Source organism: Aphelocoma coerulescens, chromosome 9 (assembly GCF_041296385.1).
Source record: "Aphelocoma coerulescens isolate FSJ_1873_10779 chromosome 9, UR_Acoe_1.0, whole genome shotgun sequence".
Classification (NCBI taxonomy): domain Eukaryota; kingdom Metazoa; phylum Chordata; class Aves; order Passeriformes; family Corvidae; genus Aphelocoma; species Aphelocoma coerulescens.
Genome location: NC_091023.1, coordinates 26,822,367 through 26,838,257, shown reverse-complemented (window position 1 = coordinate 26,838,257; position 15,891 = coordinate 26,822,367). Strand labels below are relative to the sequence as shown.

General features: G+C 39.4%; 1 protein-coding gene across 1 annotated transcript in view; it reads right to left on the bottom strand.

Annotated features, from left to right (window-relative positions):
- WWTR1 (WW domain containing transcription regulator 1) overlaps positions 1-15,891 on the bottom strand; it is a 51,449-nt gene that overhangs the window by 20,601 nt on the left and 14,957 nt on the right. The window contains exon 2 of the mRNA XM_069025007.1: positions 3,682-3,818. Within this exon, the coding sequence (XP_068881108.1) occupies positions 3,682-3,818 (137 nt within the window). The remainder of the gene's footprint in view (positions 1-3,681; positions 3,819-15,891) is intronic.

The window sequence follows — 15,891 nt, the reverse complement described above, 5'->3', positions numbered from 1 at the left end:
AGACTACAAAACAAGTAGCATTTAATTAAAAAAAAGTTGCGAAAGAAATTCCTGTAAGGATCTAATTTTTCCTCTACATCTTGCTACACATAGCTCAAAATCATCCTCCACAATCTTTTTACACCAGGGAATGCCATGAAGGCAGAAAGGCGTGTGTAGCTCAGATTCAGGCACCCCTGCAGGAGGTCTTTGATCAGGCAGCAGTGTGACCCTTAGCTTGGTGCACTGCAACTGCTCTCTCCTTCCTCTCAGGCACAGGGGGTCCCTGCAGATTGGTCTCCTTGTTCAGGGACCCAGGCCTGACAACTAAAACAAGGATTTGGAGTAACTCCTTCTTTCACATATGGCCCTTCATTCTACTGCATTAATTGATTGGCAAGAGATAGTTAATACCTTATCCATCAGCTGGAAAAGACTCTGTCTTAGAACGGGCAGAAAATTAGGACCTGTGCAGGATCAGCATCACAGCAAATGAAGTTTTTCAAGTCCTTACAAAGACACAAGAAATACACTGTTTCTGCTTGTCTTCAGTCTGAGGCTGATAATTTTTCCTTTTGCTTCCAACAACAAAACATACAACGAAAACATTCCTATTAATGCTGCCCTTTCGTTAGTATACATCTACAAATCATCTTAGAAGAATAATGATGGTAAAATGTTAAGAAAAAACATAGTGAACAAGTCTGAATATATGCTAACCTGCAAGACTATGCTTTCAATCTATGTGACAAATTTCCCTTTTCATTCATGAAATGTCACTGAATTTAATGGTGGTGTGTAAATGAGCACAGAAGCTTGCCTAGTATATACTACTTTTCTGTAAATTTAACAAGATGCATCAAAGGAAAAAACACCTTCCGATGCCTTTGTTCTATAACATTTAAAAGGCAGTGCTTTAAATGTAAGTGTGAAAACTAATACTAATGAAGTGTTCACTTATAGCTCATAAATAGGCAACATAAAACCATAGTAACAGAAAAGGTAGAAAAATACAGCAGGTTTTTTAAAGTATGACTACTAACTTCAACCAACTTTTACTATATGCTTTTGCATGCCTCCAGCACAGGCATACTATGATTTGGTATCACTTAGTCACACTCTGTGCTTTGATAAAACGTTTGTAAGTGCCTTAGTACAATTCCCAGCAAATATTGCTGAAAGAAGTTTATAAACCAAAGAAACAAGCCATATAAAACAAACCATATTTTCCTCCTCTTCGTAAGAAGTACAACAAGGAAAACATGTGTTAGCAACTGGAAGTGCAGATCAGTGTGCAGACCTGAAATACTTACATCCTTTTCTTTCAAGTGGCACATCTTCAAAAGAAAAACTTCTTTTAATTCCTACAGTACAAAAAACTAGAATATGCTAAGGCAAAAGACGGATGCTGCAAAGTCACAAAATTAGGGCCAGAAGAGTGGTATCGCTGGGTATCTAGTTCCCGCTTCTCCTCTGATGTCTGTGAGATGTTGACACAATCACTTCTGGCTTCGAGGTCTGACTGCCAGGCCAGCACTGCTCACTGCAGCAGACCCAGGAATGCGGGTGTTAGCAGTTACACTGCTGGCAGAACAGAGGAGCAGAAAGGCCCTTCCTTTTGGCTACGGCAACTTAAAAAAAACCATTCTACTTTAGTACTGGAAACGACAGTCAGATGTATTTTACACTGCCACGTGAAGTATTCAGAGGCTGCAGTGTTCTGTTCAGATTACAGCAATCTTTCTGTGTAATTTCTCTATGTGTATATATACATGCATATACACACAGTTTCTAATTAAATCTTGTAAGTTATAATTTTTAATAGAATAGTGTTACACTTAGTGTGTCTTTGAAAGCCACTAAAAAGCGAAAAAGCTCACCAAGACATATTGATGGAATGTTTTCTGGATTAAATAAACACAGACACAGTGTAGATTTTTATATACTGCTTCTAGTGGGAAATTCAATCACACGTCTGAACCACTACACCAAGAACTGCATAAATACCTACCAAAAAGTAGAACCTCATATATATGTATATATATACAATGACTACTGAATGAAATACAGACTGTATTTAATGGGACGGATTTTGAAGTCTGTGGAAATACACTTACTGGGCACCTGAAGTACCTTCAAGAACAGACTCTTCATTAGATACAGACTTTTATTTCTAATCCTTTGAATCTCAAGAAAGACCCTCCTCTAAAACTCAGTGTACATTAGTTTCCATCCAGGATTTGGCTTTCATTCACTTCCACTAACAAATTGAGGGGAAAAGTGCTCTGTACACTGTCGTGATTTATGGCATGGCTATTTTTTAATTAGGGACAATGTAACAGATGTTAACATAAGTGGAGGAGTTGGTATGAACAAAAACCCTGCTGTCCTATTCTTACCTCTTGGCCATTCCAGCACTGTTATAAACAGACTGACCCACACACAGCTGTGGTTTGAAGCCACAGCAGAGCAACTGCTAGTTTTACCACATGCTATGACACTGCAGATAGTCCAACCTTCCAGATTTTATTCAAAAGGTTTCTTTTGCAGACATCCACTCTCACATTATGATTTGCTACTTCCCACTAAGTCACGTAACATAACCAACACTCTTACTGCATATATGCAAGCAAGGCAGTTGTTAAGAGAAAGGTAGAGAAAAGAACTGAAGTTAATTACCTCAGAGGTCAGCCTAGGTGTTTCTTACAAATTTAAGACAAAAGTAAATATTGCACTACTTCTACTGGTGACCATTAGCAGACAAATGTTCAGCATTTTCTTGGCATGTGAAGAGACAGCACTCATAAACCACCATGCAAGTGAATAATCAAGAAATCACGAGATCAACTTACCAAAAATTAACCAGAACAAGAATCTGCTATGTGTTTTTAAGTCTGCCTTTTTGACATAGTTTTGTGATCTTGAGGCTGTAAGCTTACCTGTTCTCATCTTCTTGAGTGGTAGAAAATTTAAAGCTCCAGGAGTGAAGTATTAGGGATTATTTATAATTCTCAATTACACATGAAAATGTTTTCTTCCATTCACAAATTTTCTTTAAAATTTTCAGAGTTTTCATGGCTTTATTTTCACTAAGGCTTAAATCTGGCAATATCAGATTGATGTAAATTGACAATTAAATTTACACTTGAAGTGCTAAACAGGAACAGCAAGGGAACCACACCAATTATAAGAAATTTTTAGGTAATTCATACTGCAAAGCAGGCTTTTTAATATTTTACAAGCTGCTCCCAGTGCAGAACCTCACTATGCAAAAGCCCTATCACCATAAATAAACTAACAAGCAAACCAGCTACACCTTCTGACCTGAAGAAACACAGGGCTAACTGTGGACAGGTTATCCAACAGCTTGGACATGACATGGGGGACTTGTGGGGTTTTATACCACTTTCAAACAGAAAAGCACAGACAGAATTAATTTTTCTATGTCTAACACTACATCAAAAGCCATGGAGGCTCTAAAATAGAACATGAGATGTTAGAACTTCACCTCAAACTGTACAAATTCACTTGCTGCCACATCCACAGAAAACTAAGTAAACGAAGGGGAGAACATACTGTTAAGGTCTGATAGCAGAATCAGAGCTACCTTCTTGAACCAAAAATTACTAAGACAAACAAATCAGAAGGTGTCTCTCTGATCTCTTTTGTGTTTTCACCAGAGAGATGCCATCCAGTACTCACTGAGATTTGGCTGAGACGCTGCCATGGACCTCTGCGGCACCGGTGTGGATGCAGCTGGAGGATGGTGGCTAACATGTTTCAGCGGCTGGTTCATAGGTTTTCGAGGATCTTGCCATGTTGTAATTTTTTCTATGTGACTAAGAAAGAAAAGATACGAGCTCAACACAAAATACCTGGTATATTATATAAACAGTTAAAATAATGTAATGAAAGTCCTATTTATTTTTCTTATTCCACATGTCTGTCCGTGTCATCTCACCCTCACCCACGTGAAATCATCTATCATCTGGTTGTTTACTTTTCTGATCTTCTGCCCCTGCTGTTCTAACTTCTTTTGCTCTACTGTTGAATTACTTTTACTTGAACAATTGTTAAATACTACTGTCAAATTAAAAACCTGTAATACACACTCATCTTCAGATTAGTTGTCTGAAAGTTGTTTACTCTTGTCCTATCAGTCTTTTTCTACATACTCAATTATGGCCATTCCTTACACAGCAATAGTCATTTTCCTGAGTGTTGAAAACACAAGTGTTTGTCTTGCCAAACCCAGCTGCTCTGTTGCTTTCCACACCATAAAAACTAGTCTTTCTGTATGTCCCCAAGAATAACAGCATATATTCCCACTACCAAACCAGGCAGATTACAGCCTCATGACTCACACGTAATCACCAAGTTCTCTGTAAAGGCATTAAGAGTTTTTACTGCAACGTAGTTAACAACATACCTACCATTTCAGTATGCAAACTCTCATGTACATGTATTACCCTGAAAACAGTGGAGTTGTGCATAAAGCCACATAAATTTTACAGTGAGATAAACAATGATCACTAAAATATTTTTGGCCACAGGATTCAGTGGTGAAAGAGCTGTGGTTTTGTTGCAACTGAAAGTTTACACTGAAATGCATCTGTTTTGTCAGAAACTTAATAGGACAAGCATTTTAGGGATGAACAGGTACTTCTATTTGAAACAAGAAATGAAAAAGGAACTATGTTAAAGCAATCAATAGTCTGGTGTCTATCAAGGGATTGCCTGGCTCCAAGCCCAATCAACTAACCAGGTTCCTGTCTGTACTTGAGTGGGTTCTCCTCTACTAGTGTTTTGGCACAAAGAGGTAAGTCTTTAAGAAAAATACATCAAGAAGCATAAAAATTTTAAGATTCTGTGTCTGGAAAACCATTTCGATCCAACTCTCATAAAAGAACCATCTAAAATCTTTACTGAGCTCCACCTTGAACTTGTCATTGCTTTTGCTGACACTAGTGGCATGGCCACCACTGCTGTCACCCTCTACACCCAGCTCATCACCTATTTCACAACCAAGTTTCAATCTACATTGTGATATACATCTCAGGTATTACCAAAAATAGTGTAAATTACAAGAAGAGAAAAAGGAAAAGAACCTAGACCATTTTTTAGAGTAGAAAAATGTGATGTCTTTATGTAGTCTGTAGCCATTTTCTTTTCCTAATATTTTGCATTTAATGTACAATTCTCAAACTGAAAATCACACTTTCACATGAATGTTACTCAGCCTCAAACTGCTAAGTCACTTCCTTTCTTCACAGCTTCTAGAATATTTGTTTACTATTCACAATGAAATCACTCACCATTGCTTCTGCCTAGAATTAAAACACTTTATTCTCCCCTCATTGTAAATCTTTATTACATTTTAGCTTTTCGTCTCTTTACTCTTACATTTCAAGTATGAGAATCCTTGCATACAGTGCATGAAGTCAAAGAGCCTCAAACTTTAACAATATCTTGCCTCATCTATAATATTGAAATAGAACTATGTAGGTAAGTAAGGAACTTTTATGACTTGCTTTTGTAAGATTCTTATTTGAGGCATATTCAAACATACGACAAAGCAGCCCCAAAACCCATACTAAAATTCTCACTTTCAAGTTTTTCATAAGCAATTTTTGCATCTCTTATTATTATAAATCCTAGTATCAGAGCAGGCCATTTCTCAACAAGGTCTTCATTCATAAACACGCAAAACAGGAAAGCAGAGATGTCAATTTTAGCTCCTGTTTCTCCACCACAGGTGAGACTGATGGGGGACTCCATAGGCAAACAAGAACTTTACATGTTCCAGTAAAATCTGGGAAAATTAAATATTTACAACTCAAATGAGATACACAAGAATCCAACAAAGAGGACAGAGAATATGCTACCATAACTGCTTCTCCAACCTGCTCAGATCATGGCATTCCCACCCATAAAGTCCTGCAGCGCTCCAATTCAGCAAGTGGCAAATTGTATGCCAACGGTGGACCCTCATTAAAGAAAAACTAAACCAAAGCTCAGACCCAAACAGCTGAGTATTTTTCTAGGACTTTGGGATTCTGTTCCACCTGTTGTACCTTAGGCTTTTGTTAAATGAGTCCTGCTTGGGTGTCTGCCTCCCACTTTGAAATGTCAATGTTCCTCTGAATTTGTGCTGCTGCTTTCTCCCGCATTTTGTAACTGCAAGGCTCTCATTCCTGACGTCCACTGCAGCCATGCCAAGACATCTCAGTGAGTTTAAATCAGCAAGCAGCAGCAAGAAGGACACCAATTCTCTTTCTGCTTGTACTCACTCCAACAACAAATGTATCTCAGTGGGTTCTATTTTCAGACCTTTTTTTTTCTGGTATTAGGAAATTCAGAGGTACTCATCTAAAATGGTTTTAGGGGAACTGAGAAGGATAAACTGATTATTCTGTGCTATCTGCACTACCACCTGAAATAACACAAACATGGAGTTTGACTAACAGTGTCAAGCTCTTTTGGGGTCCTTTATCATGGCTTAAACATAGGGACTGAATGTGGATTTTGCAACTGAGCCACATCAAAGTGAAGCTGCTGCTGAGTGGGAAGCTGGTGACTCACCAGCACCCACAGCCCTCACGCTCTGACTCATGAGCCCCTCCAAGGGAGCCACACTCACACTGCCTTGGAGCACCTCCAGCCGTCCGCTTCTGGCTACACCACCAAAGCCAAACATTGGGAAATCTGTTTACATCTCCTGGAGCAGAGCCAAAGCATTGCCCAACCTTCTCTCTGTCCCTCTGCTCCCTGTAAACAAAAACAGCACAGAAAGGAAGTGCATTGGAAGTCAGAGGCCATTCACAGTGCTCTGACACTGTGTGATGTGGCAGATAGGCGTTTATACAGATGGGAAGTTTTTTAAATATAAGAAAATTACCTCAGGGCCACAACATTTGAGTCTATTGTCTGAGCTTGCTCAGGGTACTACAGTGCAATTTCTGGTAAAACTAAAGCCAGAGCCAAGCCCCACACTATTCCAGTAACCAACACCATGCAGGATGCAGGAACAAAAGGGGAACTGTGTACAGGCTCACAGAATTTTGAGCATCAGTAAAAGTCTAGTATCATCTACTTCTTAAAAACCTTAGCTCTAGTATTCTTTTTTATGTGATCTTGGGGTCTTACAGTCACAGGTGAGGAAAACATAAAATATGAATGGGAATTATTTCTATCTTTAGAAACAATTACCCTAGGTGCACACATCCAATTCTCACAGAAATTAATGGAATTTGTGTGTATATACAACACAGCACTATCAAACTGGGCTAAAAAAGAAAATCCAGGGAAGGTCTCTCAAGGTCCTTGTATTGGGTTTGTGTGGCCTGGTTTTGGTAGCAGGGGGGCTACAGGGGTGGCTTCCTCCACATCTGGCAGAGCCAATCCCTGGTGGCTCCAAAGACGGATGTGCTGCTGGCCAAGGCTGCGCCCGTTAGAAATGGTGATAACACCTCTGCGGTAACAGAATTAAGAAGAAAGAAAAAAGTTATGGGGCAGTTTAAATTGTGGCCAGAGAAGAATGGGGCGAGAAGAACAACTGTGCAGACACCAAGGTCAGGGGAGGAGGGACAGGACGTGCTCCGGGCACTGGAACTGAGATTCCTCTGCAGGCCTGTAGTGAAGACCATGGTGAAGCCTCCCTATGGAGGTCCATGGAGATGCAGAGATCCACCTGGAGCCTGTGGAGGGGACGCATGCCGGAGCAGGTGGATGCTTGAGCAGAGGCTGTGATCCTGTGGGAGGCCCATGGAGAGGGAAGCCCATGCTGGAGCAGCCTGTCATTAAAGGTCTGCACCCTGTGGAAGAGTGATCCACGCTGCAGCAGTTTGAGGACTGCTGCCTGTGGGATGGACTCACATGGCAGCAGTTTGCAAAGAATTGTTGCTTGTGAGATGGACTCACATTGGAGAAGCTCTTGAAGAACTGTCTCTCATGGGAGGAACCCCACAGTGCAGCAGGGTAACAACTCTTGTCCCTGAGCAGTGGGAGAAGCCTTGGGGGATGAACTGACCATAATCCCCATTCCCTGTCTCTCTGTGCCGCTAGGGTAGGAGGTAGAGCTGGAAGGAGGGAGGGGTGGGGAAAAGGTGTTTTTAAGGGTTTATTTTACTTCTCATTATCCCACTCAAACTTTGTTGGTAATAAATTCAATTCATATCTCTAATTAGATCCTGTTTTGCCCGTGACGGTACTTGATGAGTGATCTCTCTGGTCCTTATCTCAACCCATGAACCCTTTGTCCTATTTTCTCTCCCCTGCCCAGCTGCAGAGAGGAGTGAGAGCAGCTTTGGTGGGTGCCTGGCATCTGGTCAAGATCAACCCACTACAGTTTGTTAACTATCAGGGATCTTTTACACAGTACAAGTAAATAAGCGCAAAAGGAAAGACCACAAACCCGATATTCTTTGTCATTAAACAGGAAATTCAAAAACCATTGCTACAAACTAAAGAAATGAAATCTACTTAGTACAGACTTCATTTATTTAAAAATAATAGTAAGTCACAAGGTTCCAATTCACCTATGGGAAAAAAATCTCATGAAGTGACTTTTAGAAGTATGATTTTACACCTTTAAGGTAAGCAAAAAAAAGTGCACAAGTACTTAGTTCTGTGTAACAATTAGGAAAAAAATTACCATCCATATAAAAATAACCTTTTTTTCTTATGAAGACCTCTGATCTCACTTCCCTCACACACTTCAAAATTACTTCCAGGCCTAGTGTTCCTAGGAAACTTTAGCAGGAGAAAGATGAGACCCACTTGTACAGAAAAATAAAAATGCTGGTTTAGGCAAAAAAATTAACACACAAATCAGTATTTTTAAATGCTTACCAGCAGTAGTTACATTTATTGGGACATTTAGAGACCTCCAAACCCACTGCTCGCTACAGAACCACCACCTCCTCCCTAGGGATGGCAGCAGCAGTGGTGCCACTGTCATACCTCCATGAGTGCCTTGCCTTAAGGTGGTGAGTTTGGCCACGGGTAGGGCCAGGAATCTCAGAAGGGGATCAAGAGGATCAAGAAAATGCTATAATTACGCAGTACTTCACAACAGCTTATGGCAGCTGTTGGAACTGGTGGGAGGACTGGCTGGGGGGTGCCACAACAACTAGCAACTGTTGCCAGACCGTACACAGCCTGTCACCCTCAGTACTACGCCGGTTCCTTCCCACCAAGGTCACCTTGCGCCAGCACCTGCCGGCTCGGAAGACCTGGGGGTGCACTTCTGTTACTGTCATCCTTCTAATCCTAAAGCAGGAGGAATTTATTGTTCACTAAAAAACAGTAGGTGAGAAACAGATTACCTCTAATAAAAAAAACTGTACATACGCTATGTGTTCTCCTGGATATTGAAAGAGAATTTGTGAATGCTTCTTGCTAGGAATCCTTCATTAAGCACTCCTCTTGATTATTAGCAAAATATTTCTTTGCAGATATTCTGTCTCCTCCATGGCTATTATACGCATAAAAGAAAGGCAGGATGTGGTCCAACAACTGCATGAGAATATGGTGTTTTGTCCTTAGATGTAGTCGGATGTCTTCTTTTGCCATGCTGCTTTTCCCCTTCTCTCACCATAGACTGGAAAATTTCAAGAGCCAAGTTATGCTCTCATCACAACATGGAAAGACCTTACAGAAGCACAGCACCATGTCCTAATGTCGTGCATTTGATAACTGTAATTCATTAAGTAGACTGCAGCAGTCCCCATGATGTAGGATCTACCTTCAAACACGTAAGAGACAGTCACTTCTCTTACAAGTGCTTGAAAATCCTGCCATTTCAGTAGGACAGCCCAATTTTTATAGCTTGTCACTTGTTTACAGCTCTGTTAAATTCAAACTTAAGTGGAAATGGGACTGAGTTAAATTATGATCTGAATCACATCCTGCTAAAGACAATGAGCTTCACGCTGGCATGAACCCACATAGAAAATGTTTGGAGAAAATTCTTGATTGGCATCAACAGTTTACATGCCAGACTGTGCAGACAAAGCACTAATGTCATTAGGCTGGCAGTTGTCTCAAGACTTTTTTTTTAGCTTATATTCACATTACCCAAAAAAAAAGGAATAAAAGGAAAGTTTAACACAATGAACACAGCTAACTGAGTGCTAGCTTCTCTTCATTCCCTTGTGGTCATGCATTGTGACATCACAGTTAATTATCTAATCACACGCTTTTTCCAGAGTACCCATCTTACTCACTAAGTGCATTTCACTACTCAAAGGCTCTATTTCTGATCTGCTATGAAGTATTTTTTTTAACTAACATGCAGCTTCATACCATACCTACTGCAAAATTTTCAAACTCTGTTCTAGTGGCAAGTGTAATAAACTACCTTTAAAAGATAATGAGAAAATCATCACAGGGCAACTTCAGACATCTCCATTTGGTTTTCAAGGCTATCCCCATTCTACAGATCAGGGGTACAACATATTTATCAGTATCCAGTGTTTTCAGGGAGTACTTTGAAACACCTGAATCTACAAAATACGTATTGCTTTTGTGTTCAAAACACAGCTTCCAGTGACTTCAGCTACCACTATGAGTATGTGGCATATTATAAATCACAGGGAGGCATGGGGGAGGGGAGATAGTGTAGGTTGGGGACGGAGTTCTTACTTTCAAATACAGACACCCTTTCATGCAATTATATAGAGACAAAAATCCACCTTTTTTTCAGCAAGCACTAAACAGATGAACAGAAGACGAAGGACTAGGGCCTTTCTTTAAGCTACCTTGTGAACATACAATAATTCACAAAAACATTTTGAGCAAATAATGGGTAAAAATAGCACACCCAATGGACAATATTCACCACATCATTCTCTCATAGCTTTATTACCTGTAACAACCACATTAAAAATTAATGCTATCTGCAGGACATTCTCCATTAGCCTGACATTTTCGAACATCATATACAGTAAAGCTGATACAGCTGGTTCTCTTCCAGCTACACAAAGAAGAATGCTATTACCTTCTTTCTCATACACACAAGTGGAATGCGCATTTATTTTTAGAAGGGTCCCATCTCCTCTAAAAAGACTTATGAGAAATAATGGGTTCTTTTAAAGAAAACCTGTGATGATGTTACACAAGAACCCAGACAGGATAATTTAGAATACTAGTGTCCATCTAGTTAGTTAAGAACAGACACCAAGTGTCTAGCACTGGCCTGGGGGCTGTGGGCATTTGGTGCAGAGTATTGGTTAATGTGACAAATGGGTAAGATGCTGCTTTCATGGGACAATACTTTGAGATGGGAAAAACAGATAGCTACAGCGTATTTCTGGCTATTTAGCATGGGTGCCTTGACATGTTGAGGTTTCTTGATGTTTCCAAATGTCTGGGGCAGACCAAAGGGCACTTGGGCTGTTACAAATAAAACCAGGTTTAAAGTCTCTTCTATTTTTCTGCATTCTAAATTACAAATAATGCATGAGGTAGTTTAAGGTCCCAATTGAATCCTGGTAGATTGTATTACAACCCACAAGCAGGCAGCTTGCCCATGGCTCTATGGTCACAGCAGTGCCATATGGCAGCTGCTCTTGCCAACAGCCTGTGGTGTCAAGACAATAAGGATGGACACTGTGGTCAACTTGTTGAACTAGCAGAAACAAACCTTGCTGATTGTTTCAGCTAGATCAACAGACTGATCTGCCTGAGCCTGCCGCCCCACTTCAGTCAAAAGAAAATGGAGAAAAAGATTTGGAAAGGAGGACAGGGCCAGGCCACTGCTCTCAGCAGTGCCCTGCAGCCAGGACAGCATCAGCTGTGAGATGGTTTGGGACAGTGTCAGCCTATTTCATAGTCATTTCTGGTCTTCTGATTTCTGACAGAGGAGGGAAGAATGGGATTAACAAAAATCTACAGCAGTATTTTCATTTTATACCAAAATCAGACATCTAAAGACACATGCTGTACTAAGTGTTTAATATGAAGAACTTCCCTCTCTGAAAAGGAAAAATTTTGCCTCATCTTCCGGCACTTCCAAAGCGCTTCCTGGCACTTCAGAGTAACCTAGTGGAGCCACTCTGAGTCCACAGCTGTTGCAAAGTACTCCAGGCACCCCCATGGACACCTCAAAACAACCGGTGGCTCAGCCACAACAGCTGCCTCAGCAATTTAATTATATGCCAACATTACTCACTATTAATAAAGAATGGACAAAATGTTGCCTTATCCAAAGGCAAAATGTTAATAATATTTTGCAAAAATCATGCATGCACTATATACACATGAAATGAATATACCTATCAGGTGGAAGAGCTTAGAGGTGCATGCTCCTGATTCCATTTCTGCTGTTAAACAGTTGGAAAGAATAAGAATATATCGTTTCTTACATCACTAAAAGCACACAAATATAAAATCCAGTATTTCTCAATCACTTTCCTTTAGAGTGCAGAAATTCAATAGTTCAGCCACTTGTTACTGTGGGAGTTCAACTCACAGGTTTTAGTTAATCAAATTCATGGCACTTGCTTTTTCAGACACTGATAATGTTTCATGAAAATTACATGAAGCTTTAACAAGGAGCCACAATGTAATTATTAAACTGATTGAACCATGGACTTTGTTCTCCTGCTGCATGTTCATCATCATCTCTGATCTTGAAGCTGGAACATTACATCTGTACTTGAATATTTATTACACTATGCTAAGTAACTTCTTCAGAGAAGAGAGTTGCTCTTTTCCTGAATTAGTTTCAGCATAATTTGCTGCTGTGAAGAGAACTTTGAGAATGTCCTGCTAAGCTCCCCTGTAACTGACTGATTCCATTGTTGGTGTACATGGAGGCCTTAAAAAACATTAAACTAGTTATACAAATGGAAACAAAACACCCTTTGAGTTCTATTGACAACTTAACCTTTAGAATTTGGATGAAACCCCAATTCTTGAGAGAAAGGAAAAAAAAAGGTACTGAATGAAGCTATTATATAGAACATTCTTATGGGTTTTTTTAATGTATACAATACAATAGCATTAATGCATTCATTTACTTGATGAGTGCCTGTAGCACTCATATTTAAAGAGACATATTAATGATTTTATTAAAACCATGTTTATTTTCTTTTGGGGAAAATGTACCAATCTGAAGACAAAGTGTTCTTTTGTGAGAGATGCATGACATTTTCAGATTTGTGCTCTTTCTGATACTGTTGAACAGGTTATAGACTGAAAGGTAACTAACTGTCCTCTACTTGAGTGAGAGGGCTATCATCACATTTTGTTGTGAATGCCTCGCTTTATCAGTATAAAAACTATGTCAAAAGGGACCATATTTATGAACAATCAGGGTTTGCATACATAAAATATAAAATGGTGCTGTCTTGTAACAAGAATGGGAGAAGTGGCCCAACCTAATAAATGCTCTTTGACTACCAAGATGGCATTTCTAGACAAGCTGTTACTATTTTAACATATTCTGCATTCTAGTAAAAAATATACATAAACAAGAACTCCCCGTTAAACTACACAGAGTCCCCTTATAAGGACATAATGAAAATCTGTCCCAGGCAAGAACAGGTGGTAGGACAGACAAACAGCCCAGAGCAAAACAGGACACAAAATTCCTTGAAGTTATTGAAAAAATACCTAACATTATATTCTACTGCACTGGCCGGAGGCAGAGGAATGTATGACTCCACAGAATTTAGTCCCAGATTTCTCCTCCATAATCTAGATTTTCATTTCATGTTTTGCTTTCTGTCAGAAAGCATTAATGTTTCCAGGGCATTGTGCATTTTTGCCATGTGCATTAACAGAAAATTTAAAAAGGGATAATTTTTTTCTAGTACTGGTGCCTTTTTAATCAGAGAATTTAGAGGATTGAATTAATTATCATAATACTAATAAGATTCTATTTTGCTGTTTAACAATTATCCACTGTTTTCTCTTTGTAATTTGAAGAATAATTTGTCAAGAGCTTCAGATCATTGCCAATATATTCAAGTACACTTCTGTAAAAGGTTTTGTTGCAGAAATAAAACTATTTTCTACTCCCTAAGTAGGCCCATCTGCAGTCCTGCCTACCTTCTGATTTTGAAATCACAGCATTTCTTCAAAAGACAACAAAATTTTGTTACCACAGTCTCCAGAATTTCTTTCCACAAATGCACAGCAGTTGTTCCAATTTCTTCCTATGACAAGCTTTTGAACTGCTTGGTCAGGGTTTCCAAACAATACCGTAGATTGGCTTGAGGAATAGTTTTCCCAAACAGACAATCCTCCTTCCCTAGAAACTGAACACTGGCTCAAAATACACACATTTGTGCAAAGCAGTTCCTGGTACTGCAGCTCGCAGTCAGAGATCATTCTCACAACCTCAGCTTTTAGGTCAGTATATTTATTAAGCTTCAAAAAGGTCAAAATAACTTCTGTTCTCTGAACTTCACAGACAGCAATATTTATATTTTAACATGAATGCCAGTAGCTACAGCACAACAGACATGCAGAGACAAACTAGATACTAATTTTTTTTTTTTCCCTCCATGACCCAAATCCCTAACTCTTCAGACCAAGATTTACCTCTTGTAAATAAGACTTTAATCTGCCAAAGAGCAAATGCAAAAGCATTTTCTCCTATGATTTAGTTACAACATAACCAACTAAAGATAACATTTAGGCAATAAATTTCATTCAGTATATCACAAACAAAACTATTTAGACGAATAAAACTACTTTGGGTCTATATTTATCTACCTCAATAGTGGTTATGAAGTAGCTAGAATTATTTAAAGTATCAAGCCACTCAAATCTCTCAGTGTTTTAGAAAATAATTTGCTATTGAAATATCATCAGGGATAACTTTGTGACTGGTACCTGTAAATACTGAAGTTTTATTCACTTGCCCATGATTCAATGCATCACACTTCTGTTTTTATCCAGCCACAAATTCTGGTTTTTGGTCCCTGCTACCCTTTCAAGTGTTATATAGTGTAGACTAATCACAGAATCGTAAGAACCATTGCTTCAAATCCATGTGTTTAAAGTTAAATAAACACTACAAATTTTCTTTTATCATGTGCAGTATGTACATAAGGACATCAACACGTGGTTACTTGATGAAGTTGTACTGCCCAAGCATTCTGCAAGGTCTAAAAAACCTTCCACACAGTGTCTCTACTGACCCACCTGCGAGTCAGTGGCAGCTGATGACATTCTTGCTGACACCAGAAGGGGAGAGAATCCTTACCGATTTAAAAAGCAGCCAACCAAGCTGCTTGTCGTTCCCCTCCAGCCCCAAATCTACAAATTCAAAACTTTCAGAGCTCATTCATTCAGCTCAGCAGAAAAAAGGCTCCAGACACCACGGGCAGAGAAAACAGCTATCAGGATGCCTTTGGCATTTCCTCTGTAATAAATTCAATGGGAGAAAATCTGCTTCACCTAAATGAATGCTGAGACAACCATGACCTTGAATGCATCAGGACTTATCTTACTTCCTCCATTTGGACCATTTAATCACTACTGAGAATACAGTAAGGAAAACAGACAATTCAGGAGACACATAATACTTAATAGACAAAAGGTAGAACAGAATGTTGCCCTCTTTTTAAGTCCTCAGAAGATGAGGAAAAGGAAAGCAATCAACCAAACTGCTGGAGTAAGGGATGTGGAGCATGGCTCTTTCCTCTTCCCTATAAGATTAAGAAATCCATTAGGACTTCTGATATTCAAATACACCCCTCATTTTCAGGGCCTGAAGAAATGTCTGATGGATTCTATGCAAATAATGACAAAAATCTGTCTTTTATCAACATCAGCATCTCTACTATTCCCTACTACCCATTTAGAGGGCTCCCTCATAACATGGAAAAATTTCCATGGTTTCAATCTCTTACATGGCATATCCCCATGAGAAAAATCCCATCACTTCTTTCAGTGGAG